This window comes from Lampris incognitus, chromosome 3 (genome assembly GCF_029633865.1).
Source record: "Lampris incognitus isolate fLamInc1 chromosome 3, fLamInc1.hap2, whole genome shotgun sequence".
NCBI classification, from domain to species: Eukaryota; Metazoa; Chordata; class Actinopteri; order Lampriformes; family Lampridae; genus Lampris; species Lampris incognitus.
The window spans coordinates 55,900,811-55,918,869 of NC_079213.1; the positions used below are offsets into that span (position 1 = coordinate 55,900,811).

An 18,059-nucleotide genomic window follows, 5' to 3' on the forward strand; every position below is an offset into this window, starting at 1 on the left:
ACAGAGACAGAGACAGAAACTTTATCAGAGACAGAGACAGAAACTTTCACAGAGACAGACAGAAACTTTAACAGAGACAGGGACAGAAACTTTAACAGAGACAGAGGCAGAAACCTTAACAGAGATAGAGACAGAAACTTTAACAGAGACAGAGGCAGGCAGAAACTTTAACAGACACAGAGGCAGAAACGTTAACAGAGACAGAGACCGAAACTTTAACAGATGCAAAGACAGAGACAGAGACAGAAACTTTAACAGAGACAGGGACAGAAACTTAAACAGAGACAGAAACTTTTACAGAGACAGAGACAGAAACTTTAAAAGAGACAGAGACAGAAACTTTAACAGAGACAGATGCAGAGACAGAGATGGGGACAGAAACTTTAACAGAGACAGGGGCAGAAACTTTAACAGAGTCAGAGACAGAAACTTTAACAGAGACAGACAGAAACTTTAACAGAGACAGATGCAGAGACAGAGACAGGGACAGAAACTTTAACAGAGACAGAGGCAGAAACGTTAACAGACAGAGACAGAAACTTTAACAGAGACAGAGACAGAAACCTTAACATAGACAGAGGCAGAAACCTTAACAGAGATAGAGACATAAACTTTAACAGAGACAGAGGCAGGCAGAAACTTTAAGAGTGACAGAGGCAGAAACTTTAACATAGACAGAGACAGAAACCTTAACATAGACAGAGGCAGAAACCTTAACAGAGACAGAGACAGAAACTTTAACAGAGACAGAGGCAGAAACTTTAACAGAGACAGAGACAGAAACTTTAACAGAGACAGACAGAAACTTTAACAGAGACAGAAACTTTAACAGAGACAGAGAAAGAAACTTTAACAGAGACAGAGACAGAAACGTTAACAGAGACAGAGGCAGAAACTTTAATAGAGACAGAGACAGAAACTTTATCAGAGACAGGGACAGAAACTTTAACAGAGACAGATGTAGAGACAGAGGCAGGCAGAAACTTTAACAGTGACAGAGGCAGAAACTTTAACATAGACAGAGACAGAAACCTTAACATAGACAGAGACAGAAACTTTAACAGAGACAGAGGCAGAAACTTTAACAGAGACAGAGACAGAAACTTTAACAGATGCAAAGACAGAGACAGAAACTTTAACAGAGACAGAGACAGAAACTTTATCAGAGACAGGGACAGAAACTTTAACAGAGACAGAGACAGAAACTTTAACAGAGACAGGGACAGAAACTTAAACAGAGACAGAAACTTTTACAGAGACAGAAACTTTGACAGAGACAGGCAGAAACTTTAACAGAGACAGAGACAGAAACTTTAACAGAGACAGAGGCAGAAACCTTAACAGAGACAGAGACAGAAACTTTAACAGAGACAGAAACTTTCACAGAGGCAGAAACTTTATCAGAGACAGGGACAGAAACTTTAACAGAGACAGAGGCAGAAACATTAACAGAGACAGAGACAGAAACTAACAGAGACAGACAGAAACTTTGACAGAGACAGAAATTTTAACAGAGACAGAGATAGAAACTTTAACAGAGACCGGCGGAAACGTTAACAGAGACAGAGGCAGAAACTTTAACAGAGAAAGAAACTTTAACAGAGACAGAGACAGAAACTTTCACAGAGACAGACAGAAACTTTAACAGAAACAGAGGCAGAAACTTTCACAGAGACAGACGGAAACTTTAACAGAGACAGACAGAAACTTTAACAGAGACAGAGACAGAAACTTTAACAGAGACAGAGGCAGAAACTTTAACAGAGACAGAGACAGAAACTTTAACAGAGACAGAGGCAGAAACTTTAACAGAGACAGAGGCAGAAACTTTAACAGAGACAGAGAACGAAACTTTAGCAGAGACAGAGACAGAAACCTTAACAGAGACAGAGACAGAAACTTTATCAGAGACAGGGACATAAACTTTAACAGAGTCAGAGACAGAAACTTTAACAGAGACAGACAGAAACTTTAACAGAGACAGAGACAGAAACTTTAACAGAGACAGAGGCAGAAACCTTAACAGAGACAGAGACAGAAACCTTAACAGAGACAGAGACAGAAACTTTCACAGAGGCAGAAACTTTATCAGAGACAGGGACAGAAACTTTAACAGAGTCAGAGACAGAAACTTTAACAGAGACAGACAGAAACTTTAACAGAGACAGATGCAGAGACAGAGACAGGGACAGAAACTTTAACAGAGACAGAAACTTTAACAGAGACAGAGACAGAAACTTTAACAGAGACAGAAACTTTAACAGAGACAGACAGAAACTTTTACTGAGACAGTGACAGAAACTTTAACAGAGACAGAAACTTTAACAGAGACAGAGACAGAAACTTTATTAGAGACTGGGACAGAAACTTTAACAGAGTCAGAGACAAAAACTTTAACAGAGACAGACAGAAACTTTAACAAAGACAGAGACAGAAACTTTAACAGAGACAGAGGCAGAAACCTTAACAGAGACAGAAACTTTAACAGAGACAGAGGCAGACACTTTAACAGAGACAGACAGAAACTTTAACAGCGACAGAGACAGAAACTTTAACAGAGACAGAAACTTTAAAAGAGACAGAGACAGAAACTTTATCAGAGACAGAAACTTTAACAGAGACAGAGGCAGAAACTTTAACAGAGACAGAGGCAGAAACTTTAACAGAGACAGAGAACGAAACTTTAACAGAGACAGAGACAGAAACTTTAACAGAGACAGAGACAGAAACTTTATCAGAGACAGGGACAGAAACTTTAACAGAGTCAGAGACAGAAACTTTAACAGAGACAGACAGAAACTTTAACAGAGGCAGAGACAGAAACTTTAACAGAGACAGAGGCAGAAACCTTAACAGAGACAGAGACAGAATCTTTAACAGAGACAGAGGCAGACACTTAATCAGAGACAGAGACAGGAACTTTAACATAGACAGAGGCAGAAACCTTAACAGAGATAGAGACAGAAACTTTAACAGAGACAGAGGCAGGCAGAAACTTTAACAGAGACAGAGACAGAAACTTGAACAGAGACAGAGGCAGAAACTTTAACAGAGACAGAGACAGAAACTTTAACAGAGACAGAGACAGAGACAGAAACTTTAACAGAGACAGACAGAAACTTTAACAGATACAGAGACAGAAACTTTAACAGAGGCAGAAACCTTAACAGACACAGAGACAGAAACTTTAACAGAGACAGATGCAGAGACAGAGACAGGGACAGAAACTTTAACAGAGGCAGAAACTTTAACAGAGACAGAGACAGAAACTTTATCAGAGACAGGGACAGAAACTTTAACAGAGATAGAGACAGAAACTTTAACAGAGTCAGAGCCAGAAACTTTAACAGAGACAGAGACAGAAACTAACAGAGACAGGGACAGAAACTTTAACAGAGTCAGAGACAGAAACTTTAACAGAGACAGAAACTTTAAGAGAGACAGAGACAGAAACTTTAACAGAAACAGACAGAAACCTTAACAGACACAGAGACAGAAACTTTAACAGAGACAGATGCAGAGACAGAGACAGGGACAGAAACTTTAACAGAGGCAGAAACTTTAACAGAGACAGAGACAGAAACTTTATCAGAGACAGGGACAGAAACTTTAACAGAGACAGAGGCAGAAACTTTAACACAGACAGAGACAGAAACTTTATCAGAGACAGGGACAGAAACTTTAACAGAGTCAGAGACAGAAACTTTAACAGAGACAGACAGAAACTTTAACAGAGACAGATGCAGAGACAGAGACAGGGACAGAAACTTTAACAGAGACAGAGACAGAAACCTTAACAGACAGAGGCAGAAACCTTAACAGAGATGGAGACAGAAACTTTAACAGAGACAGAGGCAGGCAGAAACTTTAACAGAGACAGAGACAAAAACTTTAACCGAGACAGAGGCAGAAACTTTAACAGAGACAGAGACAGAAACTTTAACAGATGCAAAGAGAGAGACAGAGACAGAAACTTTAACAGAGACAGAGGCAGACACTTTAACAGAGACAGAGACAGAAACTTTATCAGAGACAGAGGCAGAAACCTTAACAGAGATAGAGACAGAAACTTTAACAGACACAGAGGCAGGCCGAAACTTTAACAGAGACAGAGGCAGAAACGTTAACAGAGACAGAAACAGAAAGTTTAACAGAGACAGAGGCAGAAACTTTAACAGAGACAGAGACAGAAACTTTAACAGATGCAAAGACAGAGACAGAAACTTTAACAGAGACAGAGGCAGAAACATTAACAGAGACAGAGACAGAAACTAACAGAGACAGACAGAAACTTTGACAGAGACAGAAATTTTAACAGAGACAGAGATAGAAACTTTAACAGAGACAGGCGGAAACGTTAACAGAGACAGAGGCAGAAACTTTAACAGAGAAAGAAACTTTAACAGAGACAGAGACAGAAACTTTCACAGAGACAGACAGAAACTTTAACAGAAACAGAGGCAGAAACTTTCACAGAGACAGACGGAAACTTTAACAGAGACAGACAGAAACTTTAACAGAGACAGAGACAGAAACTTTAAAAGAGACAGAGGCAGAAACTTTAACAGAGACAGAGACATAAACTTTAACAGAGACAGAGGCAGAAACTTTAACAGAGACAGAGGCAGAAACTTTAACAGAGACAGAGAACGAAACTTTAGCAGAGACAGAGACAGAAACCTTAACAGAGACAGAGACAGAAACTTTATCAGAGACAGGGACAGAAACTTTAACAGAGTCAGAGACAGAAACTTTAACAGAGACAGACAGAAACTTTAACAGAGACAGAGACAGAAACTTTAACAGAGACAGAGGCAGAAACCTTAACAGAGACAGAGACAGAAACCTTAACAGAGACAGAGACAGAAACTTTCACAGAGGCAGAAACTTTATCAGAGACAGGGACAGAAACTTTAACAGAGTCAGAGACAGAAACTTTAACAGAGACAGACAGAAACTTTAACAGAGACAGATGCAGAGACAGAGACAGGGACAGAAACTTTAACAGAGACAGAAACTTTAACAGAGACAGAGACAGAAACTTTAACAGAGACAGAAACTTTAACAGAGACAGACAGAAACTTTTACTGAGACAGTGACAGAAACTTTAACAGAGACAGAGACAGGAACTTTAACATAGACAGAGGCAGAAACCTTAACAGAGATAGAGACAGAAACTTTAACAGAGACAGAGGCAGGCAGAAACTTTAACAGAGACAGAGACAGAAACTTGAACAGAGACAGAGACAGAAACTTTAACAGAGACAGAGACAGAAACTTTAACAGAGACAGAGGCAGAAACTTTAACAGAGACAGAGACAGAAACTTTAACAGAGACAGACAGAAACTTTAACAGATACAGAGACAGAAACTTTAACAGAGACAGAGGCAGAAACCTTAACAGACACAGAGACAGAAACTTTAACAGAGACAGATGCCGAGACAGAGACAGGGACAGAAACTTTAACAGAGACAGAGACAGAAACTTTATCAGAGACAGGGACAGAAACTTTAACAGAGACAGAGACAGAAACTTTATCAGAGACAGAGACAGAAACTAACAGAGACAGGGACAGAAACTTTAACAGAGTCAGAGACAGAAACTTTGACAGAGACAGAAATTTTTACAGAGACAGAGATAGAAACTTTAACAGAGACAGGCGGAAACGTTAACAGAGACAGAGGCAGAAACTTTAACAGAAAGAAACTTTAACAGAGACAGAGACAGAAACTTTCACAGAGACAGACAGAAACTTTAACAGAGACAGAGGCAGAAACTTTCACAGAGACAGACGGAAACTTTAACAGAGACAGACAGAAACTTTAACAGAGACAGAGACAGAAACTTTAACAGAGACAGAGGCAGAAACTTTAACAGAGACAGAGACAGAAACTTTAACAGAGACAGAGGCAGAAACTTTAACAGAGACAGAGGCAGAAACTTTAACAGAGACAGAGAACGAAACTTTAACAGAGACAGAGACAGAAACCTTAACAGAGACAGAGACAGAAACTTTATCAGAGACAGGGACATAAACTTTAACAGAGTCAGAGACAGAAACTTTAACAGAGACAGACAGAAACTTTAACAGAGACAGAGACAGAAACTTTAACAGAGACAGAGGCAGAAACCTTAACAGAGACAGAGACAGAAACCTTAACAGAGACAGAGACAGAAACTTTCACAGAGGCAGAAACTTTATCAGAGACAGGGACAGAAACTTTAACAGAGTCAGAGACAGGAACTTTAACAGAGACAGACAGAAACTTTAACAGAGACAGATGCAGAGACAGAGACAGAAACTTTCACAGAGACAGACAGAAACTTTAACAGAGACAGGGACAGAAATTTAACAGAGACAGAGGCAGAAACCTTAACAGAGACAGAGACAGAAACTTTTAACAGAGACAGAGGCAGGCAGAAACTGTAACAGAGACAGAGACAGAAACTTTATCAGAGACAGAGACAGAAACTTTATCAGATACAGGGACAGAAACTTTAACAGAGACAGAGACAGAAACTTTAACAGAGACAGATGCAGAGACAGAGACAGGGACAGAAACTTTAACAGAGACAGGGACAGAAACTTTTAACAGAGTCAGAGACAGAAACTTTAACAGAGACAGAGACAGAAACTTTAACAGAGACAGAGACAGAAACTTTGACAGAGACAGGCAGAAACTTTAACGGAGACAGGGACAGAAACTTTAACAGAGACAGGGACAGAACCTTAAACAGGGACAGAAACTTTTAACAGAGTCAGAGACAGAAACTTTAACAGAGACAGAGACAGAAACTTTAACAGAGACAGAGGCAGAAACCTTAACAGAGACAGAGACAGAAACTTTAACAGAGACAGAGGCAGAAACTTTAACAGAGACAGAGACAGAAACTTTATCAGAGACAGAGACAGAAACTTTCACAGAGACAGAAAGAAACTTTAACAGAGACAGGGACATAAACTTTAACAGAGTCAGAGACAGAAACTTTAACAGAGACAGACAGAAACTTTAACAGAGACAGAGACAGAAACTTTAACAGAGACAGAGGCAGAAACCTTAACAGAGACAGAGACAGAAACCTTAACAGAGACAGAGACAGAAACTTTCACAGAGGCAGAAACTTTATCAGAGACAGGGACAGAAACTTTAACAGAGTCAGAGACAGGAACTTTAACAGAGACAGACAGAAACTTTAACAGAGACAGATGCAGAGACAGAGACAGAAACTTTCACAGAGACAGACAGAAACTTTAACAGAGACAGGGACAGAAATTTAACAGAGACAGAGGCAGAAACCTTAACAGAGACAGAGACAGAAACTTTTAACAGAGACAGAGGCAGGCAGAAACTGTAACAGAGACAGAGACAGAAACTTTATCAGAGACAGAGACAGAAACTTTATCAGATACAGGGACAGAAACTTTAACAGAGACAGAGACAGAAACTTTAACAGAGACAGATGCAGAGACAGAGACAGGGACAGAAACTTTAACAGAGACAGGGACAGAAACTTTTAACAGAGTCAGAGACAGAAACTTTAACAGAGACAGAGGCAGAAACCTTAACAGAGACAGAGACAGAAACTTTAACAGAGACAGAGGCAGAAACTTTAACAGAGACAGAGACAGAAACTTTATCAGAGACAGAGACAGAAACTTTCACAGAGACAGAAAGAAACTTTAACAGAGACAGGGACAGAAACTTTAACAGAGACAGAGGCAGAAACCTTAACAGAGATAGAGACAGAAACTTTAACAGAGACAGAGGCAGGCAGAAACTTTAACAGACACAGAGGCAGAAACTTTAACAGAGACAGAGACAGAGACAGAAACTTTAACAGAGACAGAGGCAGAAACACTAACAGAGACAGAGACAGAAACTTTAATAGAGACAGAGACAGAAACTTTTACAGAGACAGAGACAGAAACTTTGACAGAGACAGAAACAGAAACCTTAACAGAGATAGAGACAGAAACTTAACAGAGACAGAGGCAGGCAGAAACTTTAACAGAGACAGAGACAGAAACTTTATTAGGGACAGAGACAGAAACTTTCACAGAGACAGACAGAAACTTTAACAGAGACAGATGCAGAAACTTTAACAGAGACAGATGCAGAGACAGAGACAGGGACAGAAACTTTAACAGAGACAGAGGCAGAAACCTTAACAGAGATAGAGACAGAAACTTTAACAGAGGCAGGCAGAAACTTTAACAGAGACAGAGACAGAAACTTGAACAGACACAGAGGCAGAAACTTTAACAGAGACAGAGACAGAAACTTTAACAGAGACAGAGGCAGAAACTTTAACAGAGACAGAGACAGAAACTTTAACAGATGCAAAGACAGAGACAGAGACAGAAACTTTAACAGAGACAGAGACAGAAACTTTAACAGAGACAGGGACAGAAACTTAAACAGAGACAGAAACTTTTACAGAGACAGAAACTTTTACAGAGACAGAGACAGAAACTTTGACAGAGACAGGCAGAAACTTTAACAGAGACAGAGACAGAAACTTTATTAGAGACAGAGACAGAAACTTTCACAGAGACAGAAAGAAACTTTAACAGAGACAGGGACAGAAACTTTAACAGAGACAGAGGCAGAAACCTTAACAGAGACACAGACAGAAACTTTAACAGAGACAGAGGCAGACACTTTATCAGAGACAGAGACAGAAACTTTAACAGAGACAGAGGCAGAAACCTTAACAGAGATAGAGACAGAAACTTAACAGAGACAGAGGCAGGCAGAAACTTTAACAGAGACAGAGGCAGAAACTTTAACAGAGACAGAGAACGAAACTTTAACAGAGACAGAGACAGAAACCTTAACAGAGACAGAGACAGAAACTTTATCAGAGACAGGGACATAAACTTTAACAGAGTCAGAGACAGAAACTTTAACAGAGACAGACAGAAACTTTAACAGAGACAGAGACAGAAACTTTAACAGAGACAGAGGCAGAAACCTTAACAGAGACAGAGACAGAAACCTTAACAGAGACAGAGACAGAAACTTTCACAGAGGCAGAAACTTTATCAGAGACAGGGACAGAAACTTTAACAGAGTCAGAGACAGGAACTTTAACAGAGACAGACAGAAACTTTAACAGAGACAGATGCAGAGACAGAGACAGGGACAGAAACTTTAACAGAGACAGAAACTTTAACAGAGACAGAGACAGAAACTTTAACAGAGACAGAAACTTTAACAGAGACAGACAGAAACTTTTACTGAGACAGCGACAGAAACTTTAACAGAGACAGACAGAAACTTTAACAAAGACAGAGACAGAAACTTTAACAGAGACAGAGGCAGAAACCTTAACAGAGACAGAGACAGAAACTTTAACAGAGACAGAGGCAGACACTTTAACAGAGACAGACACAAACTTTAACAGCGACAGAGACAGAAACTTTAATAGAGACAGAAACTTTAACAGAGACAGAAACTTTAAAAGAGACAGAGACAGAAACTTTATCAGAGACAGAAACTTTAACAGAGACAGAGGCAGAAACTTTAACAGAGACAGAGGCAGAAACTTTAACAGAGACAGAGAACGAAACTTTAACAGAGACAGAGACAGAAACTTTAACAGAGACAGAGACAGAAACTTTATCAGAGACAGGGACAGAAACTTTAACAGAGGCAGAGACAGAAACTTTAACAGAGACAGAGGCAGAAACCTTAACAGAGACAGAGACAGAATCTTTAACAGAGACAGAGGCAGACACTTTATCAGAGACAGAGACAGGAACTTTAACATAGACAGAGGCAGAAACCTTAACAGAGATAGAGACAGAAACTTTAACAGAGACAGAGGCAGGCAGAAACTTTAACAGAGACAGAGACAGAAACTTGAACAGAGACAGAGGCAGAAACTTTAACAGAGACAGAGACAGAAACTTTAACAGAGACAGAGACAGAGACAGAAACTTTAACAGAGACAGACAGAAACTTTAACAGATACAGAGACAGAAACTTTAACAGACACAGAGACAGAAACTTTAACAGAGACAGATGCAGAGACAGAGACAGGGACAGAAACTTTAACAGAGGCAGAAACTTTAACAGAGACAGAGACAGAAACTTTATCAGAGACAGGGACAGAAACTTTAACAGAGATAGAGACAGAAACTTTAACAGAGTCAGAGCCAGAAACTTTAACAGAGACAGAGACAGAAACTAACAGAGACAGGGACAGAAACTTTAACAGAGTCAGAGACAGAAACTTTAACAGAGACAGAAACTTTAAGAGAGACAGAGACAGAAACTTTAACAGAAACAGACAGAAACCTTAACAGAGACAGAGACAGAAACTTTAACAGAGACAGAGGCAGACACTTTATCAGAGACAGAGACAGAAACTTTAACAGAGGCAGAGACAGAAACTTTAACAGAGACAGAGGCAGAAACCTTAGCAGAGACGGAGACAGAATCTTTAACAGAGACAGAGATAGACACTTTATCAGAGACAGAGACAGGAACTTTAACATAGACAGAGGCAGAAACCTTAACAGAGATAGAGACAGAAACTTTAACAGAGTCAGAGACAGAAACTTTAACAGAGACAGAGACAGAAACTAACAGAGACAGGGACAGAAACTTTAACAGAGTCAGAGACAGAAACTTTAACAGAGACAGACAGAAACTTTAACAGAGACAGAAACCTTAACAGAGACAGAGACAGAACCTTTAACAGAGACAGAGGCAGACACTTTATCAGAGACAGAGACAGAAACTTTAACAGAGGCAGAGACAGAAACTTTAACAGAGACAGAGGCAGAAACCTTAACAGAGACGGAGACAGAATCTTTAACAGAGACAGAGGCAGACACTTTATCAGAGACAGAGACAGGAACTTTAACATAGACAGAGGCAGAAACCTTAACAGAGATAGAGACAGAAACTTTAACAGAGACAGAGGCAGGCAGAAACTTTAACAGAGACAGAGACAGAAACTTGAACAGAGACAGAGACAGAAACTTTAACAGAGACAGAGGCAGAAACTTTAACAGAGACAGAGACAGAAACTTTAACAGAGACAGAGACAGAGACAGAAACTTTAACAGAGACAGACAGAAACTTTAACAGATACAGAGACAGAAACTTTAACAGAGACAGAGGCAGAAACCTTAACAGACACAGAGACATAAACTTTAACAGAGACAGATGCCGAGACAGAGACAGGGACAGAAACTTTAACAGAGGCAGAAACTTTAACAGAGACAGAGACAGAAACTTTATCAGAGACAGGGACAGAAACTTTAACAGAGACAGACAGAAACTTTAACAGAGACAGAGACAGAAACTTTATCAGAGACAGAGACAGAAACTAACAGAGACAGGGACAGAAACTTTAACAGAGTCAGAGACAGAAACTTTAACAGAGACAGAAACTTTAAGAGAGACAGAGACAGAAACTTTAACAGAAACAGACAGAAACTTTAACAGAGACAGAGACAGAAACCTTAACAGAGACAGAGACAGAAACTTTAACAGAGACAGAGGCAGACACTTTATCAGAGACAGAGACAGAAACTTTAACAGAGACAGAGACAGAAACCTTAACAGAGACAGAGGAGAAACTTTAACAGAGACAGAGTCAGAAACCTTATCAGAGACAGAGGCAGAAACCTTAACAGAGACAGAGACAGAAACTTTATCAGAGACAGAGACAGAAACTTTAACAGAGACAGAGACAGAAACACTATCAGAGACAGAAACTTTATCAGAGACAGAAAGAGGATCGTGTGGAATAAGACAGGAATGGACTTGAGTCCCCTCATAGAAAAATAAAAGATGAATCACAGCATCCATAAATACATGTTCATTCAATGTGTTGCATCGACAATGACGCTTGTTCTGCAGTTTACATGTAACATGGTTAAACATTGACCCCTGGTGGGATATTGGTGTAACTGATACAGTGAGCTAACCCACCGTCCGGCTGAGAGGCTCAGATGGCGTCTGTCTATCTAAGAGCGCTGGTAAAAAGCTTCTACGTTCATTCATCGCCTTATTAAGTACAGACACATAACATTAAGTTATGAATGCGTCATTGTCCCGGATGGGGGGGGGTTATAAAACGGAATTGCAAGAGTCTATTAATTCATACAGCAGTAGAGGTCCAGCAACGCAGGGAAATCGACACAATTGCTGGAATAAAGCCGGTCCTTCATGACACTTTTGCTGATGTATAGTAACCCATGAAGACACAACTGAGAATAGAAAACCCACACAGGGCACATTTGGAGGGAAAATCAAAGTAGATTCCTGCTTTGTGAAAAGTATTTGCAGTAGCAGTAATTATCCGTGTTTCCATTCCCATCTGCAGGCAGCAAAAAGCATACCTGTCCACCCAGGGTCCGCTAGCTGAGACCACGGAGGACTTCTGGAGGATGCTCTGGGAGCATAACTCCACCATCGTAGTCATGCTCACCAAACTACGCGAGATGGGACGGGTTGGTGACTCAGCTAACTCATTCCCTCATGTCTTGTATAACACACAGAAAAGGACATCCTTAAGTAAAATTTGGTATCTCTCCGTTTTCTAACCTGTCAATTACGGTCATTATCATGTGACGGTCGTTGTTTCTGAGACAGTTTCTTGGTGCGCTGCAGAAGCTGACCTCTGTGGTTCTCTCCATCCCTGCAGGAAAAGTGTCACCAATACTGGCCTGCTGAGCGCTCGGCACGGTACCAGTACTTTGTCGTGGACCCGATGGCGGAGTATAACATGCCTCAGTATATCCTGAGAGAGTTCAAGGTCACAGATGCCAGGGTATGTTATATCTGGTGTGGTTAGACAGGACCAGGATTATCTGTCATCAGGTGGCTTTATTTGAAGTTTGCTTAAATAAGAAAGGACATACATTGCATTCCACTTTCCCCACTGTGTGATTTTAAAGCTTCAATCTGTGACGTTTCTCACGTTAAACCATTCTCCATGTTAAACTTGATGACGCAGTGACAGTTCTGCAGTCAGTATTACAGTAGAAAGACGTTCCAGTAGGAGTTGGTGTAGGACCCAGTGAGAAGCAGACCTGTTGCCGCTGGTACAGTTGGACTACAGCCGGTGTTGGCTGTGCCATCGGCTCACCAGTAAACAGTCCACAATCTCCTCCAAACGGTTTCCTTCAGTCAACGCTAACACAGGCCATCTGATGTGTTATAACCCCCATCAAACATACTGCACCACTGTCCTACATGTGTTATAACCCCATCAAAACATACTGCACCACTGTTCTACATGTGTTATAACCTCCATCAAAACATACTGCACCTGTTACGGCCGGCCCACCCCGCGCCGTGGCCCGCCCACCCCGCGCCGGCAGCCAATCGGCTCGTCAGGGCTGGGCTTAGTCATCAGGGCTGGGCTTAAGTTTGGTGGCCTCCCACGCGCCCGTTGTCAGTTCGTGTTGTAACCTCCTCGCAGTAGCGGCTACTTCTCCCTCACGGTCCTTTTCTCTCCGAACTCACCCTAGCCCTTGGTTCATGTTTTTCCCTTGCAAAGTTTCCCCGTGGAAGTATCCTGCCGTGTTCCCGTTTGGATTACCCGTGAGTTTTTTCCCCTTGGACTTTCCGTTTTTCCTTGTCGCTCATTGCCTTCTGATGTTTGACTATTGGTACGTGTAAGGAATAAAGTACGCCAGTTTTCGGCTAACCCCATCTCTGTCTGGTGTCGTGCGCTTGGGGTCTTCCACAAACCCTAACAGCACCACTGTTCTACATGTGTTATAACCTCCATCAAAACATACTGCACCACTGTTCTACGTGTGTTATAACCTCCATCAAAACATACTGCACCACTGTTCTACACGTGTTATAACCTCCATCAAAACGTACTGCACCACTTTTCTACACGTGTTATAACACCCATCAAAATATACTGCACCACTGTCCTACATGTGTTATAATCTCCATCAAAACGTACTGCACTACTTTTCTACACGTGTTATAACACCCATCAAAACATACTGCACCACTGTCCTACATGTGTTATAATCTCCATCAAAACGTACTGCACTACTTTTCTACACGTGTTATAACACCCATCAAAACATACTGCACCACTGTTCTACATGTGTTATAACCCCCATAAAAACATCACCACTACTCTACATGTGTTATAACCCCCATCAAAACATACTGCACAAATGCTACGGGGTGTCCGGGTAGCTTAGCGGTTTATTCTGGCGCCTACCAACACGGGGCTTGCCGCTTTGAATCCCCGTGTTACCTCCGGCTTGGTTGGGCGTCCCTACAGACACAATGGACCGTGTGTGCGGGTGAGAAGCCGGATGTGGGTATGTGTCCTGGTCACTGCACTAGCGCCTCCTTTGGTTGGTCGAGGCGCTTTTTCAGGGGGGAGGGGGAACTGGGTGGAATAGCGTGATCCTCCCACGCGCTATGTCCCCCTGGCGAAACTCCTCACTGTCAGGTGAAAAGAAGTGGCTAGTTACTCCACATGTATCGGAGGAGGCACGTGGTAGTCTGCAGCCCTCCCCAGATCAGCAGAGGGGGTGGGGCAGCGACCAGGACGGCCCGGAAGAGTGGGGTAATAGCCGGATACAATTGGGGAGAAAAAAGGGGGGGAAAAATCCAAATTAAAAAAGAAGTTAAAGGAGACTGTCCACAGCATGAGTCATGATAAAACAAAGTGTTCACAGGAAATGCTACGTTAGTGTGACCCTGCTCAGGTCGGGTTGGTTTCATTAGGTCTTGAATAAGCTTGTCTCCAACCAACAGTACATACTGGAGCATAGTTTCCATGCTTTCCTGCAGACAGAACTAATGCCCCCTTTCCACTACATGGTACCGGCTCAGCTCGACTCGACTCGCAGAGTGCTGTTTTCCATCACCGTAACAGGACCCCTCAGTGTAGCTGGTCTGCATTGATTTTGGTACCCGCTCCAGTTTTTTTGGAACCCCGACAAAGGTGGTACCAGAAAAGTGGGAACAGTTACCAAAATGCCGGTACTTTCCAGTAATGGAAAACAAAAAAGTCGCGTGGAGCTGAGCCGGTACCATGTCGTGGAAAAGGGATTTCAGATGCAGCAAGCAAAATTCAGGCACAGAAATTGATTGTTAGTCATTTCTTTCCTCTCAATTACCCTCTTGCCCCACAGGATGGCCAGTCAAGGACCATCAGGCAGTTTCAGTTTACTGACTGGCCGGAGCAAGGCGTGCCAAAAACTGGGGAGGGCTTTATCGACTTTATTGGCCAGGTCCATAAAACCAAGGAGCAGTTTGGGCAGGATGGACCAATCACTGTGCACTGCAGGTACATGTGGTGTGTGTGTGTGTGTGTGCGTGCGTGCTTTCCCTAGTATTTTTTTTATAACGAGCGTCTATTGTTGTCTGTCCATAAGTGCCGGTGTTGGGCGGACCGGTGTGTTCATCACCTTGAGCATCGTGCTGGAGAGGATGAGGTATGAGGGTGTGGTGGACCTCTTCCAGACCGTAAAGACACTCAGAACGCAGAGGTCCGCCATGGTGCAGACAGAGGTATGGCAGACCAGCATTTCACACTCACAACCAAAGCCAGTGGTGCATGATAAGATGTGAGTAGTTGTCACTGCCTCAGGCTCAGAGGTACTCACATCTCCTCCGGCATGAAGGATGCAGTGCATACTTACAGCTGACAGCAGGACTGAGATGGTTTGGACATGTGCGGAGGAGAGGTGCTGGGTATGTTGGGAGAAGGATGCTGAATATGGAGCTGCCAGGGAAGAGAAGAGGAAGGCCAAAGAGGAGGTTTATGGATGTGGTGAGGGAGGACATGCAGGTGGCTGGTGTGACAGAGGATGATGCAGAGGACAGGAAGAGATGGAAAAGGATGATCCGCTGTGGCGCCCCCTAATGGGAGCAGCCAAAAGTAGTAGAAGTAGTAGAAGTAGAAGAAGAAGTAGTAGTAGTAGTAGTAGTAGTAGTAGTAGTTGTAGAAGTAGTAGTAGTAATAGTAGTTGTAGAAGTAGTAGTAGTCATAGAAGTAGTGGTAGAAGAAGTAGTAGTAGTAGTAGTAGTAGTAGAAGTAGTAGTAGTAGTAATAGTAGAAGTAGTAGTAGTAGTAGTAGAAGTAGTAGTAGTAGCGGTTAGCAGCCAGTTTGGGAGGCCTTATCAGACTTGTGCTCACAGAAGGGTTTTACTGCAGAAACTGTTTGACCATGCGGAGAGTACTCTGTGATCATGCGGAGAGTACTCTGTGATCTCTGTGACCATGCGGAGAGTACTCTGTGACCATGCGGAGAGTACTCTGCAGCACTGATGTTGTTTAAAGAATAAGCAAGACTTAAGATAGGTTGTAAAATAGACAGGTGCAAAAATCAAAAGATAGGTAGTATTGGGCAGCACAGTGTCCCAGTGGTTAGCACTGTCACCTCAGAGCAAGAAGGTCCTGGGTTCGAACCCCAGGGTTGTCCAACCTTGGGGGGTCATCCCAGGTTGTCCTCTGTGTGGAGTTTGCATGTTCTCCCTGTGTCTGGTGGGTTTTCTCTGGGTGCTCCGGTTTCCCCCACCATCAGAAAGACATGCATGTTAGGGTTAATACTCCTGTCTGTGCCCCTGAGCAAGGCATGGCAAGACAAACTGGAGGTGGTCCCTGGGTGCTGCAAGGTGGCTGCCCCCTGCTGCTAGCTACACAGCTGGGATGGTTAAATGCACAGCGTAATTTCCCCATGGGGGTAAATAAAGTATCTCAAAATAAATCAATCAATAAATAGGTGGTACATATGACTCTCCACCTGGGAGGGGGACAATGTAGTGGAAATTCCAGGGCATATGAATACAAATATATATTCCCCTTTAAGAAGTCAGGCCACCCTTTTTCTTCACAACATCTTCCGACATTCTAGAAATTCTGTAACTTATGTTCCAAAACTGATGTGGCAGTCCATAGGACCATTCCTCAAACACATTACCCACTTTCCCCTTGGGGGTGAATAAAGTGTTCGGTACCTGATTAGCCTCCAGTTTTTTGCAAGAGGGAATTGGATGTAAAATGAACCGTGTGCTCAGTGACTGACAACACCCATTAAAGGTTAAAGTACAGCGTATGTGGTAATGGGGTTGGAGAGAAACTTGTAATTGACCTCATCTTTACATGTGTAGCGAATTCAGGGGGCTGCCGGGAACCGCCGCAGCCGAGACGCAAACCTGGGTTTCCTGCACCACGGGTGACTACGTTAACCACTCAACTAAAGGGTCCGACCCCCACGGGTGACTGTGCTAACCAGTCGACTATGTAGTTGCCCTTGGTGCGGGAGACCCGGGTTCGTGTCCTGGCTGCGGCAGTTCCCGGCTGCCCCCTGAATTCACTACATTGGTGTCAGAAGTGGGATGGTGAGACCGTGAGGGAATCGGAAGCACGTGCGCCCAGAGGCGTGAGGGAGCTTGTATGCTGAAGCGTGGGGACACGCTTCTCAATGGAGGGGGGGGTAGTGTAACGGCCATGAATGAGTAGACTCGCTAGCCAGTTGGCTAACGGGTCGGACCCTTTAGTCGACTAGTTAACACAGTCGCCCGCGGGCGACCCGGGTTCGCATCCCGGCTGCAGCGGTTCCCGGCTGCCCCCCGAATTCGCTACACATGTATTAAACCACTGCCAGCTTGGTCATGGAACAATACTTGCAGCTTAGTATGGCGCTATGACGAACTGAAGCTGACCAGTCATGTTGTTATTACTTCTTCTAAACCAGGACCAGTACCAGCTGTGCTACAGGGCGGCACTGGAGTACCTGGGCAGCTTTGACCACTATGCAACATAACCAGTGCAGGAGACGCAGCGGCAGAAGAGCTGAGGTCCTTTTGAGTCCCGTCGTCATGTCCGTGCAGACGCGTCAGTCCCACGGCTGGCGGCTGTGTGAGGATGCGGTGCAGAGAAGCAGCAAGAGGTGAAGAGAGCGCCATGCTGACCGGACCAGCCTCTCCTGGACTGATACAGTCAACCTGCTCGAGACCCTGCGCGACTTTTATCCCCAAAACAACCCCGAAACTTCCAGCATCCTTCACCTCGATGTCTCCACTTTATAACCCCATCACTCCCTCGT

At 43.0% G+C, this 18,059-nt stretch overlaps 1 protein-coding gene across 1 annotated transcript in view; it reads left to right on the forward strand.

The window, feature by feature from the left end:
• Positions 1 to 17,777, forward strand: part of ptprfa (protein tyrosine phosphatase receptor type Fa) — a 360,408-nt gene extending 342,631 nt beyond the window's left edge. Inside the window, exons 28-32 of the mRNA XM_056277009.1 lie at positions 12,347 to 12,473; positions 12,668 to 12,793; positions 15,141 to 15,295; positions 15,384 to 15,519; positions 17,709 to 17,777. Of these exons, the coding sequence (XP_056132984.1) occupies positions 12,347 to 12,473; positions 12,668 to 12,793; positions 15,141 to 15,295; positions 15,384 to 15,519; positions 17,709 to 17,777 (613 nt within the window). The remainder of the gene's footprint in view (positions 1 to 12,346; positions 12,474 to 12,667; positions 12,794 to 15,140; positions 15,296 to 15,383; positions 15,520 to 17,708) is intronic.
• Positions 17,778 to 18,059: the final 282 nt, after the last annotated feature.